This window comes from Ambystoma mexicanum, chromosome 1p (assembly GCF_040938575.1).
Source record: "Ambystoma mexicanum isolate Mex_15411 chromosome 1p, UKY_AmexF1_1, whole genome shotgun sequence".
NCBI lineage: Eukaryota > Metazoa > Chordata > Amphibia > Caudata > Ambystomatidae > Ambystoma > Ambystoma mexicanum.
The window spans coordinates 89794280-89812497 of record NC_090921.1 but is presented as its reverse complement, the minus strand read 5'-3'; the positions used below and the strand labels follow the sequence as shown (position 1 = coordinate 89812497).

The 18218-nt window shown below is 48.2% G+C and overlaps 1 protein-coding gene across 1 annotated transcript in view; it reads left to right on the top strand.

Annotated features, from left to right (window-relative positions):
- Nucleotides 1–18218, top strand: part of RNF167 (ring finger protein 167) — a 548009-nt gene that overhangs the window by 311532 nt on the left and 218259 nt on the right. Inside the window, exons 7-8 of the mRNA XM_069643794.1 lie at nucleotides 6506–6611; nucleotides 7716–7809. Coding sequence (XP_069499895.1) covers nucleotides 6506–6611; nucleotides 7716–7809 — 200 coding nt within the window. The remainder of the gene's footprint in view (nucleotides 1–6505; nucleotides 6612–7715; nucleotides 7810–18218) is intronic.

Here is an 18218-nt window from a genome sequence, read left to right as displayed (position 1 = left end):
ATATGGTATGTGGGTTATAGTGGAGAAGTGTTTGAATTCTAACTCTGTATACATTTGTTTTAATATTATCTTATTCTTTTTAATTGTAAATGATGATTGTTGTAAATATACAGGTCTATTATTTATGTGAAAAGTTCCATGTGAGCTAAACACATTAAATTAAATTCAAAAATAATCCCTATCTATACAAAGTCAAGAGGTGCTCGCCAGGATGGTCAAGGAGGCTAAACATAAATGCAGTCCTCTGTCCTGAACCATATTCTAACCTAGTTTATTTCCCTATTTCATAGGAAAACATAAACTAACCAAGATAGACTTCGGGCCACTACCCGAATAAAGGATAGCTGCAGGCTTCTGACCCCCACCGTTTGTCTCTGAACAGTCCCAAGCGTGCAATTGTGGTACTGCTGGAGTGTCATCTGGAGCTCCAGCCAGGTCTTTTTGTTTCTCTCAAATCCCTCTTTCTCCCCAATGCAGAGTTCGAAATTGAGGAGAGACGGCAGCTTTTTAACTCCCGCGTGTAGCCTAGAAGAGCCTGGTTGGCTTGAAATCAACAGCTATCAGGAGTTACATTTGGCTCACCAGGCCAACTGATGCTGAACAAACACACCTATGTGAATTTGACTGTGTGTTTGGGGCCATTTATAAGTATACTGGAGTATTGGTTCACACAGTATTGTAGATAAATTAGTTGATTTAAGATCCATAGATAAACCCACCGGCTCCATCTCAGCTAACAGTTCCTCTCTCAGTTCATTCAGATCGGCATCCTTTCTCCTGGGTTCCACATTCTATATTCCCTCTTCTATTGCATCATTGTCCACAAGTACATATAAAGGTGTTAACGAAATGTATGATCATGTACTAAGATATTACATATACATTAAGGCACATCTGTACGACCTTTAAAGTATAAGGGCGTCATAAATAATGGACAATTAGATACTATGTACCAGCTCCTCCTTCCCCAATGGTAGCTTCTGGCCACTGGTTAATGTTGGATAGCCAAAAGCTGCTTTTAGCTCCTGCTTACCTAATCTTAATTTCGAACCCTGCACTCCATAGTAGCTCTCCATTTCACTTCCCACCCTGGGGCTTCTTCCTTCACTGTGGGGGCTCTGCTTTTTCTCTCACCCCACTCCGGAGTTTCTTGGTGGTCTCCCAATTCTGTAGGCTCGTCTCACCCTCTCTCACTCTTGGGCATCTCAGGTCTCTCCTTGCTTTGGGTCCTTTCTTTCTTCCTCTCCCACCCTAGGTCTCACTCTTTCTCATCTTGTCATCCGCGTTCTGTTCCTCTAGAGCCACTGTTTACCTGTGTGTGACCAGCGGTGCTCCATGGGAGGGCTCTGTAGTCTGCCTGAGCTTCCTCTTGCTGGGGAGCCACTTCCACAAATTGTCCATCGGGCAGCATATTCTCTCCATTTCTGCTTGCGAGAAGCAGAGCTTTGTTGGTGGCTCCTCTGGGCTCTACCTCAGTCTTCTAGGTACCCTCTGCTCATTCTGGCTGCTACCTCGCACGCATCTAGTGGTTGGCCTGTTGGGCCTTGTCGCACTCTCCCAGTGCAGATCAACCAGCGCAATGCCACATCTGGTGTTCTTTCTCTCCAAGCTCTTCCACGCCCAATGTGCATGTTGTAACGTAGCTTGGAGAGCAGCAGTGTGTGATGTCATGAGCTGGTGGAATGTGAGTGTCGGAGTATTCTACTGGGTGACCGTTAGACAGAGAGAAAGCTGAGAGCTGAGAAGTATGGGTGTGGGGGGTGAACCTGGCGATGAGGATGGGATGGTAGGTGGATAGCCCTCCAACGGCGCTGCTGCGGGGGGGGGGGTGCAGCTATTGTGGAACACCACCCCGTGAGGTCCCCCAACACCCAGACGGGTCCGTGTGTATTGGCCCGCCGTGTGAAGTTTGTGGCCCTTCACCTGTTGTGCGGGCACCCTGGTGGCAGCCGGGGGCCCTTGGAGTTTGGCGGTGCTCCCCTGTCCATAGTGGGGTTGAGATGTTGCTTTACAGTGCTCCTACGTCTGAAGGCAGCCCTGCGGCACCTGTGTTTTCTGCTCATCAGAGGGGCCGAGCTATGCAGCATTGGAGTTGCTCCGCAGTTGGTGCCAGCGTAGTCAGAACTCCAGCTGCGGTGAGACCCGACTGTGTGTCCGCGGTGCGGGGAGCCGACGGTCATCATGGTCCCCATTTATCAGGAGGAGATAGCGTAGTTTCTTCGGTGTACCGCGGTCTACCCCTGTCGCCGGGCAGACCTGTGTCGCCCGCTTTCACTGCCAGGAAGGAGTCCTTGCGCGGCGGCAGCTGGGATAAGTGTCCGCACTTTTGGATCAAGGGTCTGTGCGCGGCGGCATCTGAGGAAAGGGGCCGCATTTTTGCATGGAAGGACTTTTGCCCGTGGACTCGGGTGTTTCTGGTCGCTCGTTTTAGTTGTCCCATTGCGGCGTGTGCCGGAGGAAGGGTGCGTGAAGTGCCCACAGACGGTTCCTATGGAAGTTGCCAAGTCGGTATCCTGGTGCAAACTGGTGACGTCACAGCTGGGAGAGGCGTTCCCAGTGGGTAACGTGAGCAGTGACCATTGTTCTTCCTGCATCTCAAGCCTCATTCCCGCCGTGTTGTAGTGAGGTGGAACGCTCCTGAGAGATTTGCTGATTCCGGACTGGGCACAATAGTACAGATCTTACCTGGTTTGAGCTCGGCAATGGGACATTCGGTCAGGTTAGTGTCACGGGCCTTATGTGTGGTGGATGAGTTGAGTCAGTTTGTGTTGTGGCCCATGTTTGGGGATAGGTTCACGGCGTCCCCATTTTTGGTCCCCGGGATTAACACGTATAGGGGTTTGTTATTGAAGGCCATTGTCTTGTGCGAAAGAGTGTTTCGTTGTGGCCTTTGTAGATTACCATACCCTCGTGCTGAGTTTCGATTTGGGGTTTCCTGCCCTTGTCCCTTGGAATGGGGAGGGGTGGTTAGACTGTGAGGCGGGTGTTTAATGCTGTAATCACTTAATGACTACCGTGCCTTGTTTCCATTGAGCAAGACTGTCCCTCTCCCAAAAGAAGCGTACAGAGGGTTGAACACGTAGCCACTTTTGAACTTAGTGTTCTTGAACAAGTCTTTCTTGCAGCGTGGAACGTTTTTCATGGCAGCCAGTCTTCTCTGATATTTTGCCGGATGGAGTTACCCAGGGTTGGGGTGACATTTCAAGTATTGTCTGCGCATATCCCACTATGCAGATTTTAAGTATTGTTTGCACATATTTTCCCATTCATTATATAGTGAAATATGCATTTCGTAGCCTTGCAATCTTCTTCGTGTGTGTTTGGGTGTGGTGAATAGGTGCGTGTACAATGAGTTGGGGCATGTGTGGGGTTGCGTGTTTATGGCTGCTTTGGGGTCCTTAGTGCCTGGTCTAGTGCCAGGGTTGGTCGCTATGTCTTTGTGTGAGGGCGTGTATTGGAGCAGTCAGAGTGTAGGGGTTGACTTTTCCCTTAGTGCCCGGTTCTAATGCTGGGGTAGGTCGCCATGTGCATTGGTCTTGGGGTTGAGTTGGTTTGCCCATTTGTGTGTTCAGAGTGTGTGGTGTGCCTGTTCCCATAATGTTGTCCTGTTACATAGTGCCTGGTCTAGTGCCAGGGTAGGTCACTATGTTTGTAGTGTATCTCGGGGCAGTATATTTCTGTTGTTCCATAGTTCCTGGTTCGGTGCCGGGGTAGGTTGCTATGGTGTGTTTGTTCTCAGTAGTGCCTTATTCCTTAGTCTTGTTGTTGGAGTTGATGTGGTGGGGTTGTGGTCATAGTGCCTGGTGCATCATCAGGGTAGGTCACTATGGGTGTTGTTCTCAGGGCAATGTTTTGATGTTGTGCGCTTCATAGCGGTTGGTTTAAATTCCAGTTGGGTCGCTATGTCTGAGTATAATTTGAATTTCATGTTGTTCTGTAGCGCTTAGTCTAGGGGCTTAGGTAGGTCGCTATGGTTGAGGGATTTTCGGTTTTTGCCAGTGTTTCATAGTACCTGGTTTTAGACAGGGGTAGGTTACTATGTTGGATCTGTGGTAGTGCAGTTTGCCCCCTGCTTCCTTATTTTTGTGTCGAGAGGTGGTGTAGCATAAGGAAGAGAAAATGGCCGATGTTTAGTGATTGTGGTGCTGGATAGTGAATGTGGTTTCTTTTGTGGTACACCAATCAGAGTTGTGCTTTGTGGGTTCCTCGGCTGCTGTTGGGCATTTGTTGTTGCTCTGTTTAGGGGGCAGTTGGTTTGTGCTCAGAGGGGCAGCTCTGAGACTCCGGGGGGCAGACCGGAGTGGAAGGTGTTTGGTACATAGGTGGTTATGTTGGTTAGGTAGTTGTGTTAGTGTTCCCTAACAATAGTATGTCTAGGGGTGGCAGCTCTAGGTTCTGAGGCGCAGCTCGGGACAGCCGTAAGTGCACTCTGTATGGTTTTCAGTCCTCGAGGGTGAGAGTCGATGGACATGGGAAGTTTGTGTCAAAGGTCGTGGCATGTTGTCATGGAGTCAGTGTGCCGTTGGCATTTTCTATGTGGTCTGGTTTGGCCTGTGAATGTTTCCCTTTGCGTGTGGTTCCTTATTTGTCTGGGTTGCCAGAGGTTCTGGGCATAGGCGGCCGCTGTGTGCAGGATTTCTGGTACCGTGTGTGTTTGGATTATTAGGGTTTTGGTGCTGGTCACGTTACCTTAGTCATTCTCTTGTGTTTCCCTAGGGAGGGAGAGGTGTTGTAATGTGGCTTGGAGAGCAGCAGTGTGTGATGTCATGAGCTGGTGGAATATGAGTGTCGGAGTGTTCTACTGGATGACCGTTAGAGAGAAAGCTGAGAGCTGGGAAGTATGGGTGTGGGGATGAACCCGGTGTTTCCCTTGTGAAGATTGTTCTTTTGTGTCCCCAACCATCCCCATGTTTAACTGATGGAGTACAGGACCAGGACAATAAATCACCATAACTTACCTTTGGTGTCCCGGATGTCCACTTTGTTACAGTGCACTGTGGTGCTATCGAACTCCGTGGACTTCTTTCTGATTGGTTCATGTTCTGACGTGCCTCCAAGAGGCTGGTATTTCTGCTGTTCCCGTTTCCCATGAGGAGGATTGAATACAGTTGGGGTCAGAAGCCGTGCTGGCATTTAAAGGGGCCCACCGGATTATCATACCCCTTTACTCCTATTTACCCCACAAAGGGGTTTGTGCCTGCGGGGGAGGGATGGTGATTTAATTCCCTCTCTCTGGGTTTCCTGTTCCTAAGAGGGAGCCATGACTAGAGGGATCCTGCTTATCCATGTCCTCTAGGAGGTGTTAAGTGTAGCAGGCTCACCTCCCTAGTCCCAAAGGGAGTGACTCCCCCTTAGGGAGTGGTGATAACTGCTCGGAATTGTCACAAAACCTGATTTTATTTGTTCTAGATTTATGTTATCTGTGTATCATTCAAAACACTGACAATCCCTACATTTTTGGGTCGGGTTTCTCCTAAGGCCAACAACTTTAAGCATACAAGTCAAATTTATCTCTAGGCCAATGACCCAGGAGGCAAATGAACAGAGGACCGGCAGGCCCACAGCAGTTCTGTCTAATATTGGACAAATAGTGTTTGTAAACTGAGGGAGCCCACACAGAAGGTACGCAGCCCCCAGATGGGTGCCCGCCTTCACATGCAGCCTCTGCAGGGCAACACGGCAAGCTAGGGAACATCAAAGCAGCAGCCCCACTCTGCTTTACAGACTTGACAGACGTTTACAGCAGGAAGCGGTCAGTGTCAGGGAGCCCCATCCGTTACAGTGGGACGCCGCTAGAGAGCGAAGGGTTATTAGAACACATGCTACCTTACCTGTGCAAAGGACAACCACAGCCAAACCATACATGCAGTTTGGAAAGGCGAAGTGGGTTCAGGAGCTGCACTTTTCTATGCATAAAAGGGGTGGGAACTTTCTGGACCAATGGCCATTTGGGGGAGAGGAAGGGATTTAAAAGGACAGTCAACAATGATACTTTTGTTCATTCTTTTGCCAGCCATTAACGGTTGAGGTAGTGTGGGACAAGCATATTAAGTGACTTCCCACATAAGAGAAAGACTGCAATGAGGTCAATTGTGGTTTGAGGGAAGACAATAATAAACAGCATTATTATACCAGCCTGCTGTCTATGGCCTGTGTGGTTTATCACCTTCCCACAGGGACCTTAATGCTGAGTTCTTGCTTGAACACATACTCTGTCAATCCTATCAATATGGGAGGGTCCAGCTTTGTAACTGTTGTGACATCACAAATGCCTTCTTTCCCCTGTGACCTCATGGGTCTCGTCTCTCATCTGTTTGCACTACACCATGAAATGTTTCCTGGTTTGGATGTCTTCAGGACAGATCTCCTGCCCCAGAGTGTGTGCATTGGTTTAGCCACCATTTTTTTTCTTTTTTTTCATGTTAGCCGTGGTCTTGCCAGGTTGGCTGGTTCACCCGTACTGTATCCCACCGATGACCTTGCTCAATCTCTCCTCTCTCCACAGTGCTCATGTTGTCCTGGTGCCAGAGTACAACTTCCCTCTGGGTTACTACCTGATCCCCTTCATCGGCGTGGTGGGAATTGTGATCATCGTTATGTGCACCATATTGGTAAGTGACTGCAGCCTTCTGTGTGTCATCTCTAAGTAGAAGACCACTGCTAATGAGTCATCTGACTGCCCAAACTGCTGTCATGTTTGAGACCGCCAACACAAACTATTGAACATACCTCTGAGTAGAGCCATTTCAAAAAGGGTAAGATAAAGCCTTTGTTAATTTCAAGCAAATGTGACAATTTCTTTCAGAAATTCCATGTCTGGTGAAATAAAAAGTATTGTAGTCGTCCTATAGCCTTGAGGTAGCCAAGATCCAGGAAATGGTGATGCGCGCTGCATATGTAACGGCGCCTGCGTGGAAAACCTAGACTTGTATCGCTTTAACCCAGTCCAAATGCATTGAAAATTCTGCTACTTTTTCTCTCTGACTGTGCATCTCCAAGTCACTTACACAGCATCCATTTTAAAGACTTGTTCCCAGGATGCTCTGCACAGATATCCACTTTTTCCTTGAACCCTATCGGTACATTTAGAGTGGAAGAGCAGTCTAGGGCAGGTCCAAGACCCCTTCAAAGAACCCACATGCATGATTTTAAAAATGAATTCTATAAATGGCATTTTATAATCCGCCTTGACTGTCTCGGATTGCATATGAGAGGCAAGGTTCGAAATTGCTGGGAGCAATTTAGATCCTGGTTGTAGCCAAGGAGAGACTTGTTACCTTGAAATCAACAGCTACCAGGAGCCTACCTTTGACTCTTCAAGCCAGTGGCGCCTTACAAACATAGCTATGTAATATTAACAGCATAGGTTTGAGATTGTGTATTAAAGCAAATAAAGGGCTCGCCTAAGGGACATTTAAAGCATATTGGGTAAAATATAATAGACACAAAGTTAGAGTTTTCATCTTGCGCACACATTAGATTTGCTGCACGCTATGTTCTAGCTCCTGGTTCCCCATGGGTAGCTCCTGCCTAGCGGGTGAGGACTGATACCCAGGAGTTGCATTTTGCTGCTGGTCAAGAAATCCCAATTTCGATCCACGAGAGGGGTGGTGTTAAGCCCTTCTATGCTTGCAATGGCAACACCATAAAACCCAAGGAAACTGATGGTGGGGTTTCTCCCATTCAATCACTTTCCTTTTCTTCTCTTGGAACAGATTGCACGGTGTTTGCAGCACAGGAAGCGGATGAGAAGAAACCGGCTGTCCAAGGACCAACTGAAGAAGATACCGGTCCATAAATTCAACAAAGGTAGGAGAGATGCTGCATTTTACATGGCTTTTTCAATTTCTTTTTTTTTTTTAAACTGCTTCCCATTAACAGATCTCAAACAGTGGAGCTTGCTTTCCTTTGGGCTTACAATCATGTTTTGTTCAATTCCGTATGATTTAGGGAACCACTGTGCACTAATTAATTGTCAAGCATGCTGTTAGCTTTTCATTGTTCAACGTCCCGGCCTTAAGTTATTTCTGCTGAATTGTCTCCTGAGGGCTTGCATTAGATTGATGAGAAAAACATTCAATTATGTTCTATGTTGTAATAAGTAATGCTAGTATATTGATATTGAGTGCTTTGCAGATGTTGCATGGCAGTGGGCAAGCCAGCCATTTTTATTTAGGGGGCTGAATACCACATTCATGATTGACCATGGCTGTGGGGTTGGGGGTATTTGCTCTTTCTTGAAAGCGAGTATGCTGAAGGTGGATAGGTGATAAAGGCAAGATGATGTGTATATGGTGGGGGAGCATTTTTTGTTCAGGCTTTCTTGCTAACTGTTGTTTGGAACAGTGAGGTTGGCATGTGTGCGACATATTTTTCCAGAGCACTGAGGTTTCCAAAATGTGCATATGGGGCTCATGATGATGGATGCATAGCTGGAGGCTGTACAGGCGTTTAATGGTGCTTGGTTTGCTTCATAACTCCCCCAGACACTTCCAGGCGCCTTACCTCCCCACTCACCCGCCTTACTGTTGGCGTTCCCCAATGGTCGGTCCCGTGTCCACGTCTCTTCACTCTCTATACCTCTGCTCTTGGCACATTGATCTCCTCCTATGGTATCTCCCATCAACTCTTTGCCGATGACACTCGGATCCTCTTCTCCTTTCCCTCCTTATCTCATGGGCTATGGCCAAAGATTTCCAACAGTCTCTCTGCCATCAAATAGTGGATGGCATCTAACTCGCTCATGCTCAATTCCACTAAAACTGAGGCTCCCTACTTCCAATCCAAACAGGCTAACTCTTCATCTCTCTTCTAATATTCTTCTCTCCTGACCACCTTCCCTACTGTGCTTCTGCTCACAACCTTGGTGTCGTCTTCGCACCATCTCACAACTTCTTGCTCTTCATCTTCAAACCTGCCAGTGCTGCCAGATTTGATCTCAACATCAGAAAAAATCGCCTTCCCAAATATGCATTTTCACCTCACGACAAAGTCTGCACACGCTTCAACCTTCTCTGCTTCACCTCCACCTCCCCAGCTTATCGTCAGTTAGGCTGGTTATCTATGAGACAGAGGGCAAAGTAAAACTAATTCTCAGCATCTTCAAAACTATACACAGACTTGCCCCATCCTACCCATCAGACTTTTCACTCCCTACTCTCCCCTCGCTCCCTACAATCCTCCTCGGCTCATCTCCTTGATGCCTCGCACACCTTGCGCTCCCTCTCGTTTCCCCTCCCTTTCTCTTCGCTCTCCCTTACTATGGAATGATCTTCCTCTCCCTCTCTGCACTACCCCCACTCACATTATTTAAATCCAACCTCCTAGCTCCCCTCCTTTCTGAAGAACCACTTTCATAGAATTCTGTGCCACCACATCTTCCTTTACAGCTCCCCCCTCTTCATCTCAAAAACTCATCCCTCACCCCATCACCCGAAATTTAGAATTTCCTCCACTATCCAATTCCTATGTCATGCTCTACTGTCATCGTCCCTGGTTCATGTTTCTGCCTCCCCTGCATCATCTTGTCATATATCAACATTCTCTCACTCATTCTTAAGGACACTGATTCTCCGCTCGATTAATCAATGTTAAAATGTTTTAAGCATTTTCGTGCCAATAATGCATTGCTTTCCTTGTAATTTCTATACATGATTACATTAATTAGTGAATTTCTAAGGAGGTGCCAGTGGTATTCTAGCAAGTGTCAGAAAGAGGGAGGAACAGGTCCACTGGAGACGAGAAGTTTGGTTTTCTGCAGTTTATTTGCACACACGAAGGTTGCAGACTTCGGGGAATATCAAAATAGCGAAATGTCTGGGCAACATGGTAGATTATAACACAAAAACACTCCCTTTTCACCACAGACAGTAACCTTTACCCGGCTTCATCTGCTAACACCCTACAGACCCAGTTGGCAAGACAATGAGGATCACAAGGACAGCTTAGGCAACACCTGTCAGACCTATAGATTTTCTTTTCTAACATCCTTAGCAACCCTGGAGGAATGCCTATGACATGCAAATTGCTGGATGGCGTCCTGCATTATGTTAGCCTTTACAACCCAGATTGCAAAAGTGGCGCAAACTTGCTTGCACCATCTGAGGATACTCGGGTGTCTCTTCCACTTCCTAGACAAACCGATATGCATAACAATGGTGGCAGCACTGGTTACCTCCGGGCTAGAATACATCAACTGCATTTATTTGGGGCTTCCTACATATGCGCTGCCCATACTGCAGGGAGTGCAGTCTCTGGCTTCATGAATGCTGTTAAACCCTGCTATAACGTTGCCACCAACTGATTGACTATTTTGTACCGTGTGCCTGTAGGGAGCAAAAATAATTTAGTACACTTTGGCCCCCTACCAAGAGTATGGTGGGGCAGGAAAACGGTATTGAAAATTGATTTACTGCCACTTTTTCTGGTATTGGAGGAATTGGGTAATAGCTGTAACAAAGGCCCCTGTCTGACACTGGTCCGCCAGCAGAGTGGTTTAGAGGGCCGTGTGCCTCTCCAAGCCAGTGGGTGATGGTCTTGGGGTGTGATGACGAGGATTCCTGGGCCACTCTGCCTTGGTCTGCATCGCTTTGTAGAGGCACGTCACATGTGGACCACCAGACACCTCTCCCAGTTGGGGGACTCAAAACACTGCCCCCTTTGCACAAAACCCCAAAATGAGAACCCTGTCAACCCACCCAACCGTACTCCTGCCCAGCAGCAGCATGCCAGTTTTGTTCTGGCACAGGTTGCTCTTTCGAGCTCTGCACACACCAATTTCAAATCCAGAATCAACACCCACCAGAGTCGATAAAGTATTAGGTCCCCCCTTCATCCTCAATTGGACCCAAATGAGACTGGAAGCTGCAGGCAATCCCAGCCCTTCAAGAAACAGGAGACACATGCAGGCCACATCCTGGAGTCAAACCACGGGAAAGAGGGGGGGCGGGTTTCTCCCTACACAAGGCAGATAGTCCATTCCGGTGGTGTGGGTTGTTGGAGCAGGTTGTGGCTGGTGGTTGGACACGTTTGAAGCAAGATTTAAAGACTGTGGAGACTGTTGGAGGCAAGGGAGGGAGCAGGAGTCGGGTAGCTGTGGTGAGAGTCTGGATGAGGGAGTGACATCTGGAGGTGGTTGCGAAGAGTTGGAGAGGGTTGTTAAATCAGGTGGTTGTGGAGAGAGTTGGAAGGGGATAGCATCATCGGGTAGACTTGGTTAAGACCTTGAGTAGATCGCTCTAGTAGGAGGCGGACAAAGTTTGGAGGAGAAGGATTAAAATCAGGCAGAGGAGATAACGATTTTGAGGAGCTGGCGATAACAGAAAGGGGTACAGAGTGTCTGGAGGAACTGGTAACCCCAGGAAGAGTGAGTGTAGAGTTAGGTGTTATTATAGGACGGAGGTTGCCTGAGCAAGGAGGAAATCTTAAGAGGAGAGGTGGTGACCCTAAGGAGAAGGTCACAACTGATGTATGGATTGTTGAAAACAACAAGAGTAAGGAGGAAACAGAGTTGGTCCACGTTGCGTGAAGTCTGGAGAAACAACGAAGCTCAGCAAGGAAACTTATGCTACATAGAAATAGGAGGGAGCATCCACATCGGCCTGAGAGTGATCTCCGACCACGCCCCAGTCATAGCGCAGCTCCAGACGGAAGGACTACCAACACCGCGACACAGAGCCTGGAAGCTGCAGGACTTATCTCCTCATGGACATTGCAGACAGCCAGGAGCTGTCGGAAACCCTCAGTAACTACTTAACGGAGAACGTGGGACAAGGACCTACAGAGGCTATGGTGTGGGACACCATGAAGGCAGTGATCCGAGGGGTCGCCATGAACTGTTCAGCAGCACACAGGTGCCGGCACCAGCTAAATTAGGAAGAACTGGAAACGGAAGTAGCATAGAAAGAGGCAAACCACAAACAACGCCAATCAACAAGGTCATGGAACGAGCTACGCAAAGCTAAAGTAGCCCTGGAAATGCACCTGGCAGACAGTACAGCCAGAGCGTTGACATAAACGAAGCAGTACTATTACCTGAACAGCAACAAAGCTAACCGCCTACTTGCACATAAGCTCAAGAAAATACACACAAGGAACAACATTGCAGTCCTACGGGCCCAAGGCGGGACCCTACGCTGCTATGAGGCCGAAAAGATGACCATCATGACCGAGCACCATAGGAAGGTAATGTCGGGGAACGCTACGGAAGCGGCAGCACACGCCGCCTACCTGAGCACGATCCCAAGGCCACCCCGCCACCCACAGATGGACACCCTGGAAGACCCTTTATCCTCGGAGGAGGTGTCGGAAGTGATCCGCACCATGAAAAACACAGCTCCTGGCCCAGACGGTCTGCCCGCGCCATTTTACAAGAAATACAATCACATCCTGGCCCCCCACCTAGCTTCACTTTTCAACACCTTCCTCGAAACTGGCTCCACCACGCCCTCCATGGAGGAATCGGCCACAGTTTTGATTCCAAAACCAGGAGCAAACCTAGAACTCTGCATGTTATTCCGCCCAATTGCTCTACTGAATGTGGACTCCAAGATCTTCTCAAAGTTACTGGCACACAGGCTTGCCGGGCTCCTCCCAGACCTCATTCACTCGGACCAAACGGGTTTCATTCCCGGGCGCTACACCTCGGACAACATCAGGCGCACCTTAAACATTATTGAGACAGCCAATAGAACTGGAGAAGAGCTAGTGGTGGCCTCGCTCGACGCACACAAGGCGTTCGACATGCTGGACTGGGGCTATATGAGGGAGACACTGTCACTACAGAATTTACCCGGAATTCTTGAAATGGACGATGGCTAACTATAAGCACACCACCACAACCCTGAGGATCAACGGCGCCTGATCCCCAAGAATCGAAATCACTAGAGGCACACGACAAGGCGCCCCTTGTCGCCTTTTGTCTTCGCTCTGTCAATGTAGTGCACCTCCAGAATCCGGCAGAACACGGCAATCCTGGGCCTCGTATTAAAGGACGATACCTACAAAGCGGCCCTATACACCGACGATGTACTGCTAACACTTACGCAACCAAGCACATCCCTCACTGCGCTATGGGGGGAGCTAAGCAGCTTCAAGTCAGCATCAGGGTTCTCAATCAATCTAACGAAGTCCACAGCACTGGGCATCAACATCCCAAGAGCAACGCTGGACTCTATAGCGGCCTGCCTCCCAATCCCATGGGCCAGATCCCACTTACCAAAGCTATCAGAATGCACCTACAAACTAAACCTCCCGCCCCTACTGAATGACCTACAGTCTGATATGGCCCGCTGGTGGGATCAGGAAATATCCTGGCTAGGAAAAATCGCAGCACTCAAGATGAGCTTGGTCCCTAGACTGCTCTACAACTGCCAAGCCCTCCCGGTAGCAATACCCAAACAAGACAAATGAAAACTGCAAGCAAATATGCTAAAATTTGTTTGGTGGGGCAAGAAGCCTCGAGTAACCAGGAAAGACTTACTTAGGAGCCCTGGGTCAGGAGGTCTGGGAGTCCCTGAGGTCATAAGGTACTGCCTAGCCGCCCAGCTCTCGGCGGCATTCATGTGGCAACCTAGCATCAACAAGCCCCGCTGGCTAAAGCTGGAGGAGAACTGGAGCCAATACCCACTGGGATCCCTCCCACACATCACATGGCCCAAAAATCCCCATAATGCCAGGCCCCTCTCGACCACCAGGAACACGGTAAGCAGCTGGAAACAGACGGCAAGGAGATGGAACTGCAGGAGCACGGTGGGTCCACTCACTCCGATCTGGGAGAACCCGGACTTCACCCCAGGCCAAGGGCAGAATGTTTTTTCTAAGTGGAAGGCAGGCGGCCTGCAGCGCATAGCAGACTTCTACGAAGGAGACTCTCTACTCACCTTCGAGGATTGCAAGAGAAAATTCCAGGTACTGGAAACCGAGAGGTTTCACTACACCCAGCTCCGACATTGGTTGTCACATGACTCAATGAGAATACATGGGCGCAGAGAACTGTCAGCACTGGAGCTCACGCTAACGACAACCCCACCCAGGGGGAAGATCTCCACCCTGTACAAGCTACTGGACAGGGCAGACCCCGACTCTAAGGAGCCCTACATGACACAGTGGGAGAGAGACTTAGGCCGAGAACTAGACAGGACCAGCTGGCGGCGCATCTGGAGAAGAACCCACAAGACCTCTAAATGCGTAACGAACAAAGAGGGAGCCATTAAGGTCTGTTAAAGGTGGTACATGACACCAGAAATCCTTCACAAATGCAACCCCACGATCCCGCCACACTGTTGGAGGAGCCGCACAGACACAGGAACGTTGTTCCAGCTCCTTTGGGAATGCCCGAAGGCAGAGAAGGTCTGGAGGGAGGTCCTGGAGCAAATCCGACAGATCACAGGCCTATCAATACCGTGGGACCCCGGGATTGTCCTACTGGGAGACACGGGAGGACAGTTCCCGATGACCGGCAACCTGGTGGACCTCTGCACACACCTACTGACCGCAGCCAAGATTTCAATCGTCAAGCTGTGGAAACTTCAGGAAGCCCCAGCAATCCCTGTGTGGTGGGTCAAATGATGGGACATCGCCGCAGCGGAGAAAAATACCGCCATCCGCCTGGGCAACCAAAACAAGTTCCACAGCACCTGGGGCCCATTCCTGGACTTTGTGGAAAGATTCCCGGGAGTGGCCAGACAACATCCAGCGCTGCGCTGGTTAACTAAAATGGACTAACATCCTAGCGGCCCCCTGGACCAGCGCACATGGCTGCCTACCCCATCGCAAACACAGCACCCATACCCTGTAACTTCGATCTAAGACTGACACGACCCCTCCCCCGGACCACCCCAGAACTCACCCTCCATTCTTTTCTCCCCTTTCGTTTTGTCTTTTTGTTCTTTTTACCTCAGTTGAGGCATGGTTTATTTTTCTTGTTTACTATGTTTCCCTCAAAAGCATGTCACAAAGAATAATGAAGCCTCTGTTTATAAATGCGAATAAAATGTTACATTGAAGACAAAAAAAGAAATGGGAGGGAGCACAGAACGCAGGCGAGTGGCAACCAAGGAGGGGAATCATTTGAGAAACACTGTACCGTCAAAATGGTGAGCGGGTTGGAGAACCCATGGAAAGAAAGAGTAAAACACTTGAGAGAAAAAGAAACCTTTGTCTGAATCCAGAGTTCCAGGATGCACGTTCTCCAAGCATTGCCTAGTGTGAGAAAAGGAAAAAACGTGCACTGTAGACTGTGATGAATCCAGTGGAGTCATCGCTGATTCCCCGGCTTTGACCTCCTGCCATGTGGCCAGGGGACAGCAGCCTGATCCAAACCCTGGGGCGGCTTATGGGCGAGGATCACATGGGGAGAGAGCACTACCTGGGGGAGGTGGTGACACCATCTGGTGAGAGGTAGTACTCCCTCCTTTCTCTGAGGAAGACCCTATAATACAGACGTTCTTAATGGCTTGTCGCCTAACGAATCCCCTTTATAGTAAACGTCTGAAAACCTTTCCTCTGTCACTCTACTGAAGCTCCCATCTATGACTCGAACACTCACAACTCGTACATAACCTCTTCTGTGTCTGATGTATCTTTGTGAGACTTTTGAACACCATTGAAGAAATCCATTGACATCTATGGACTTCAACTCCCATAAGTCCTTGAGTATTGGGACGAGGAAGAGGAGGCAGGCGTTTATGCAAACCAAGAGAATACCGGAGCCTAACTTGCAGGTTAGTTGTTTTACTGGACCGAAAGTGTGTGGCACATTTAAAAATGGCATCCATAGTAATGAAAAAGGCAGTATGGGAGAGAACTGTGCAGGAGAAAGCAGTGTGAGAGAAGATGTGCAAATCCAGGCAGCGGCTCACAAACGCGAGACAAACATACCAGTGTGGTGAGAAAGGAAGAAAGGTGTAGCAGGCAAACCCGAAGGACTGTGGTAGCACTGGGAGACGCAGAGAAGCTCCTGGAGGTACGGTTGTGCAGAGAGGCAGCACTCTCCGGGTCCAGGCCACGGAGGAAAGCCTGCGAGTGGTCGCAGAGCTTCAGGAAACGCTGGAGGAACGTCCACCCAGTGCAAAAAGCCGTACTTGTGATGGGGCTTCATCACAGAGGCATGCCAAGAGTCGGAGATGCAGGGAACGACCAACAAGTCTGCCCAGGACAGTTGGGGACCCCGGGGTCTACCGACATATATGCAACCGAGTGACTGAATGGTATGAGATTGCTAATACGGACGATACTCAAAAGTGGTTTGAATGCAGACAAAACCCAATACCAGTTCAATACCCAATAAGAAGAATATTTGAATGTGGACAGCAACAAACCCTTTGCAAGAACAGAAGTATGAGATGCCAGTGGGGGGGGGGGAGCTGAAACGAGTGTTACCATAGGCAAGTATACCGAGCACCTTAGGGTGTATGTTACTGTGGTATAGTCAAAACAAAAGTGAAACAAATAAGAAGCCCTGGTAGGCCAGTACACCAGCCAGCTGACATTTTTGGAAGACACCTGGCAGGTGAGTATACCAGGGTATCTAAGAAGCCCATGAAAGAAGTGCTCTGTTGGCAGAAAATTATACCAGGCACCTGAAGTTTTATAAAGATTCTGACATTGTGGGAAGATACCTGATAGGTAAGTATACTAGCGGTTCTAAATACCCCATAGCAGGATTCCTGGCAGGGGAGTACACCAGGTAATCACCCAAAGTTGCAGGCAGAGCTAAAGAAATACTGTTGTGGACCGTATTGTTTGAACAAGAACATTGCGAGTCAGTGAAAACACAAAGGAACAGATGGATAAAGAGACACTCTTGTGTTCCTACCTAACAATCCAGGGGAAGGGAACCAACCTCTGGATCCAAGGGTCTTTCCTTGGAAAGCACTTTTGTTGGAGTCATATTTATATTTTTTGGTTATGAGCACTTTTTGCGAACATCAAGTCAAAGACATTTCCTTGCACTCTTTGTTGCTTTGCTTCTAATGTGAAGGTCACCTTGCAGCATTTTGGGCACAAGGACAGCTTTTAAGTTGCTGACTATTTGACACAGAGAGATCTTTAGTTTTAGTTGTCTAGGTAGGGACATTCCTCTTTCGAATAGGGCTAGAGAGTAGATTTTCCAACCCACTTCTCTTTAATAAAATGTCACACTTTGAGAATACTAGGGGTGTCACGGTATTCGTTTTATGGTGATATGATAACCTGCTTGCCAAATGACGGTATATCATGGTTATCGCGGTATAGCAGGTGGAGTTAAGGTCATAAGTTGTCAGATTTATCATCACAAACAAAACCAGGCTCCTAGGGCCAGAATTGGGCTTTTCAACATACTTTCCACTGAAATGCCACCCCTTGCTTCCACCAAACAACACAAACACACGTGTGGAGAGGAGGAGGGGGATAGGAGTCCTGCTGCGACTGGAAAAGTTATTAAGTTTGCTTTGCATTTAGACTTTTAGCTCTCCTTAGTTTACTTGCGGGCCAAACTGTGGTCCGTAATCACAGACCTGTTACCCTTTGGTATGGCAGCAGGGAATACCCGCAGAGATGAGTGAATTTTGCGGTGTGACTTATTATATGTAAATTCAATGATAGAACCAGGGAAATCCCCCATTGTCATATGTTCAGAAAACATTATCCATTATAAATATATAAACCTCAAAGCCGCCAACCCAAAGTAAATACTTTTCCTTCTTGGCACTGTATTTATTCATCCTATTGCTAACATATTGATTTTGGGTCGGGCACATGTGCTTTACGGAATGGCATTAAAAACGGCTCCAACTGAAACGTATTGTACCAAAAAACTTTTTTTTACATTGCCTTTTTGCGTTTGAAGTTGTTTAACTTACCATTAAGTCAATGCTTTTTAGTTAACCTAAGAATACACAGGCAGTATTTTCCAGCTGTAGCAAGGTAGCATTTTGAAACTTGTCTCTGCACATATTTCGCTGATTCTCCAGGAATCTAAGGCGGCTGCAGAATTGGTCTTTCATGGCACTCACTCATTGATCGCTTTGAATTAAAGTGACTTGAAGTGTTATAATGCACATTTTGAGCAATGAGCTTGCTGCTCAATCACAGGTTGGCCTCGACCTGCATTATTTGGGAACCACATGGCATGGGCATCATGACCCCTCGCTGCGACAAAAAGTTTGCTTGACAACTCTTTATCCCATTAAAGGGAGAAAAGTCCCTCGTGTGTCTGAAAGCCCATGTCATTGTGT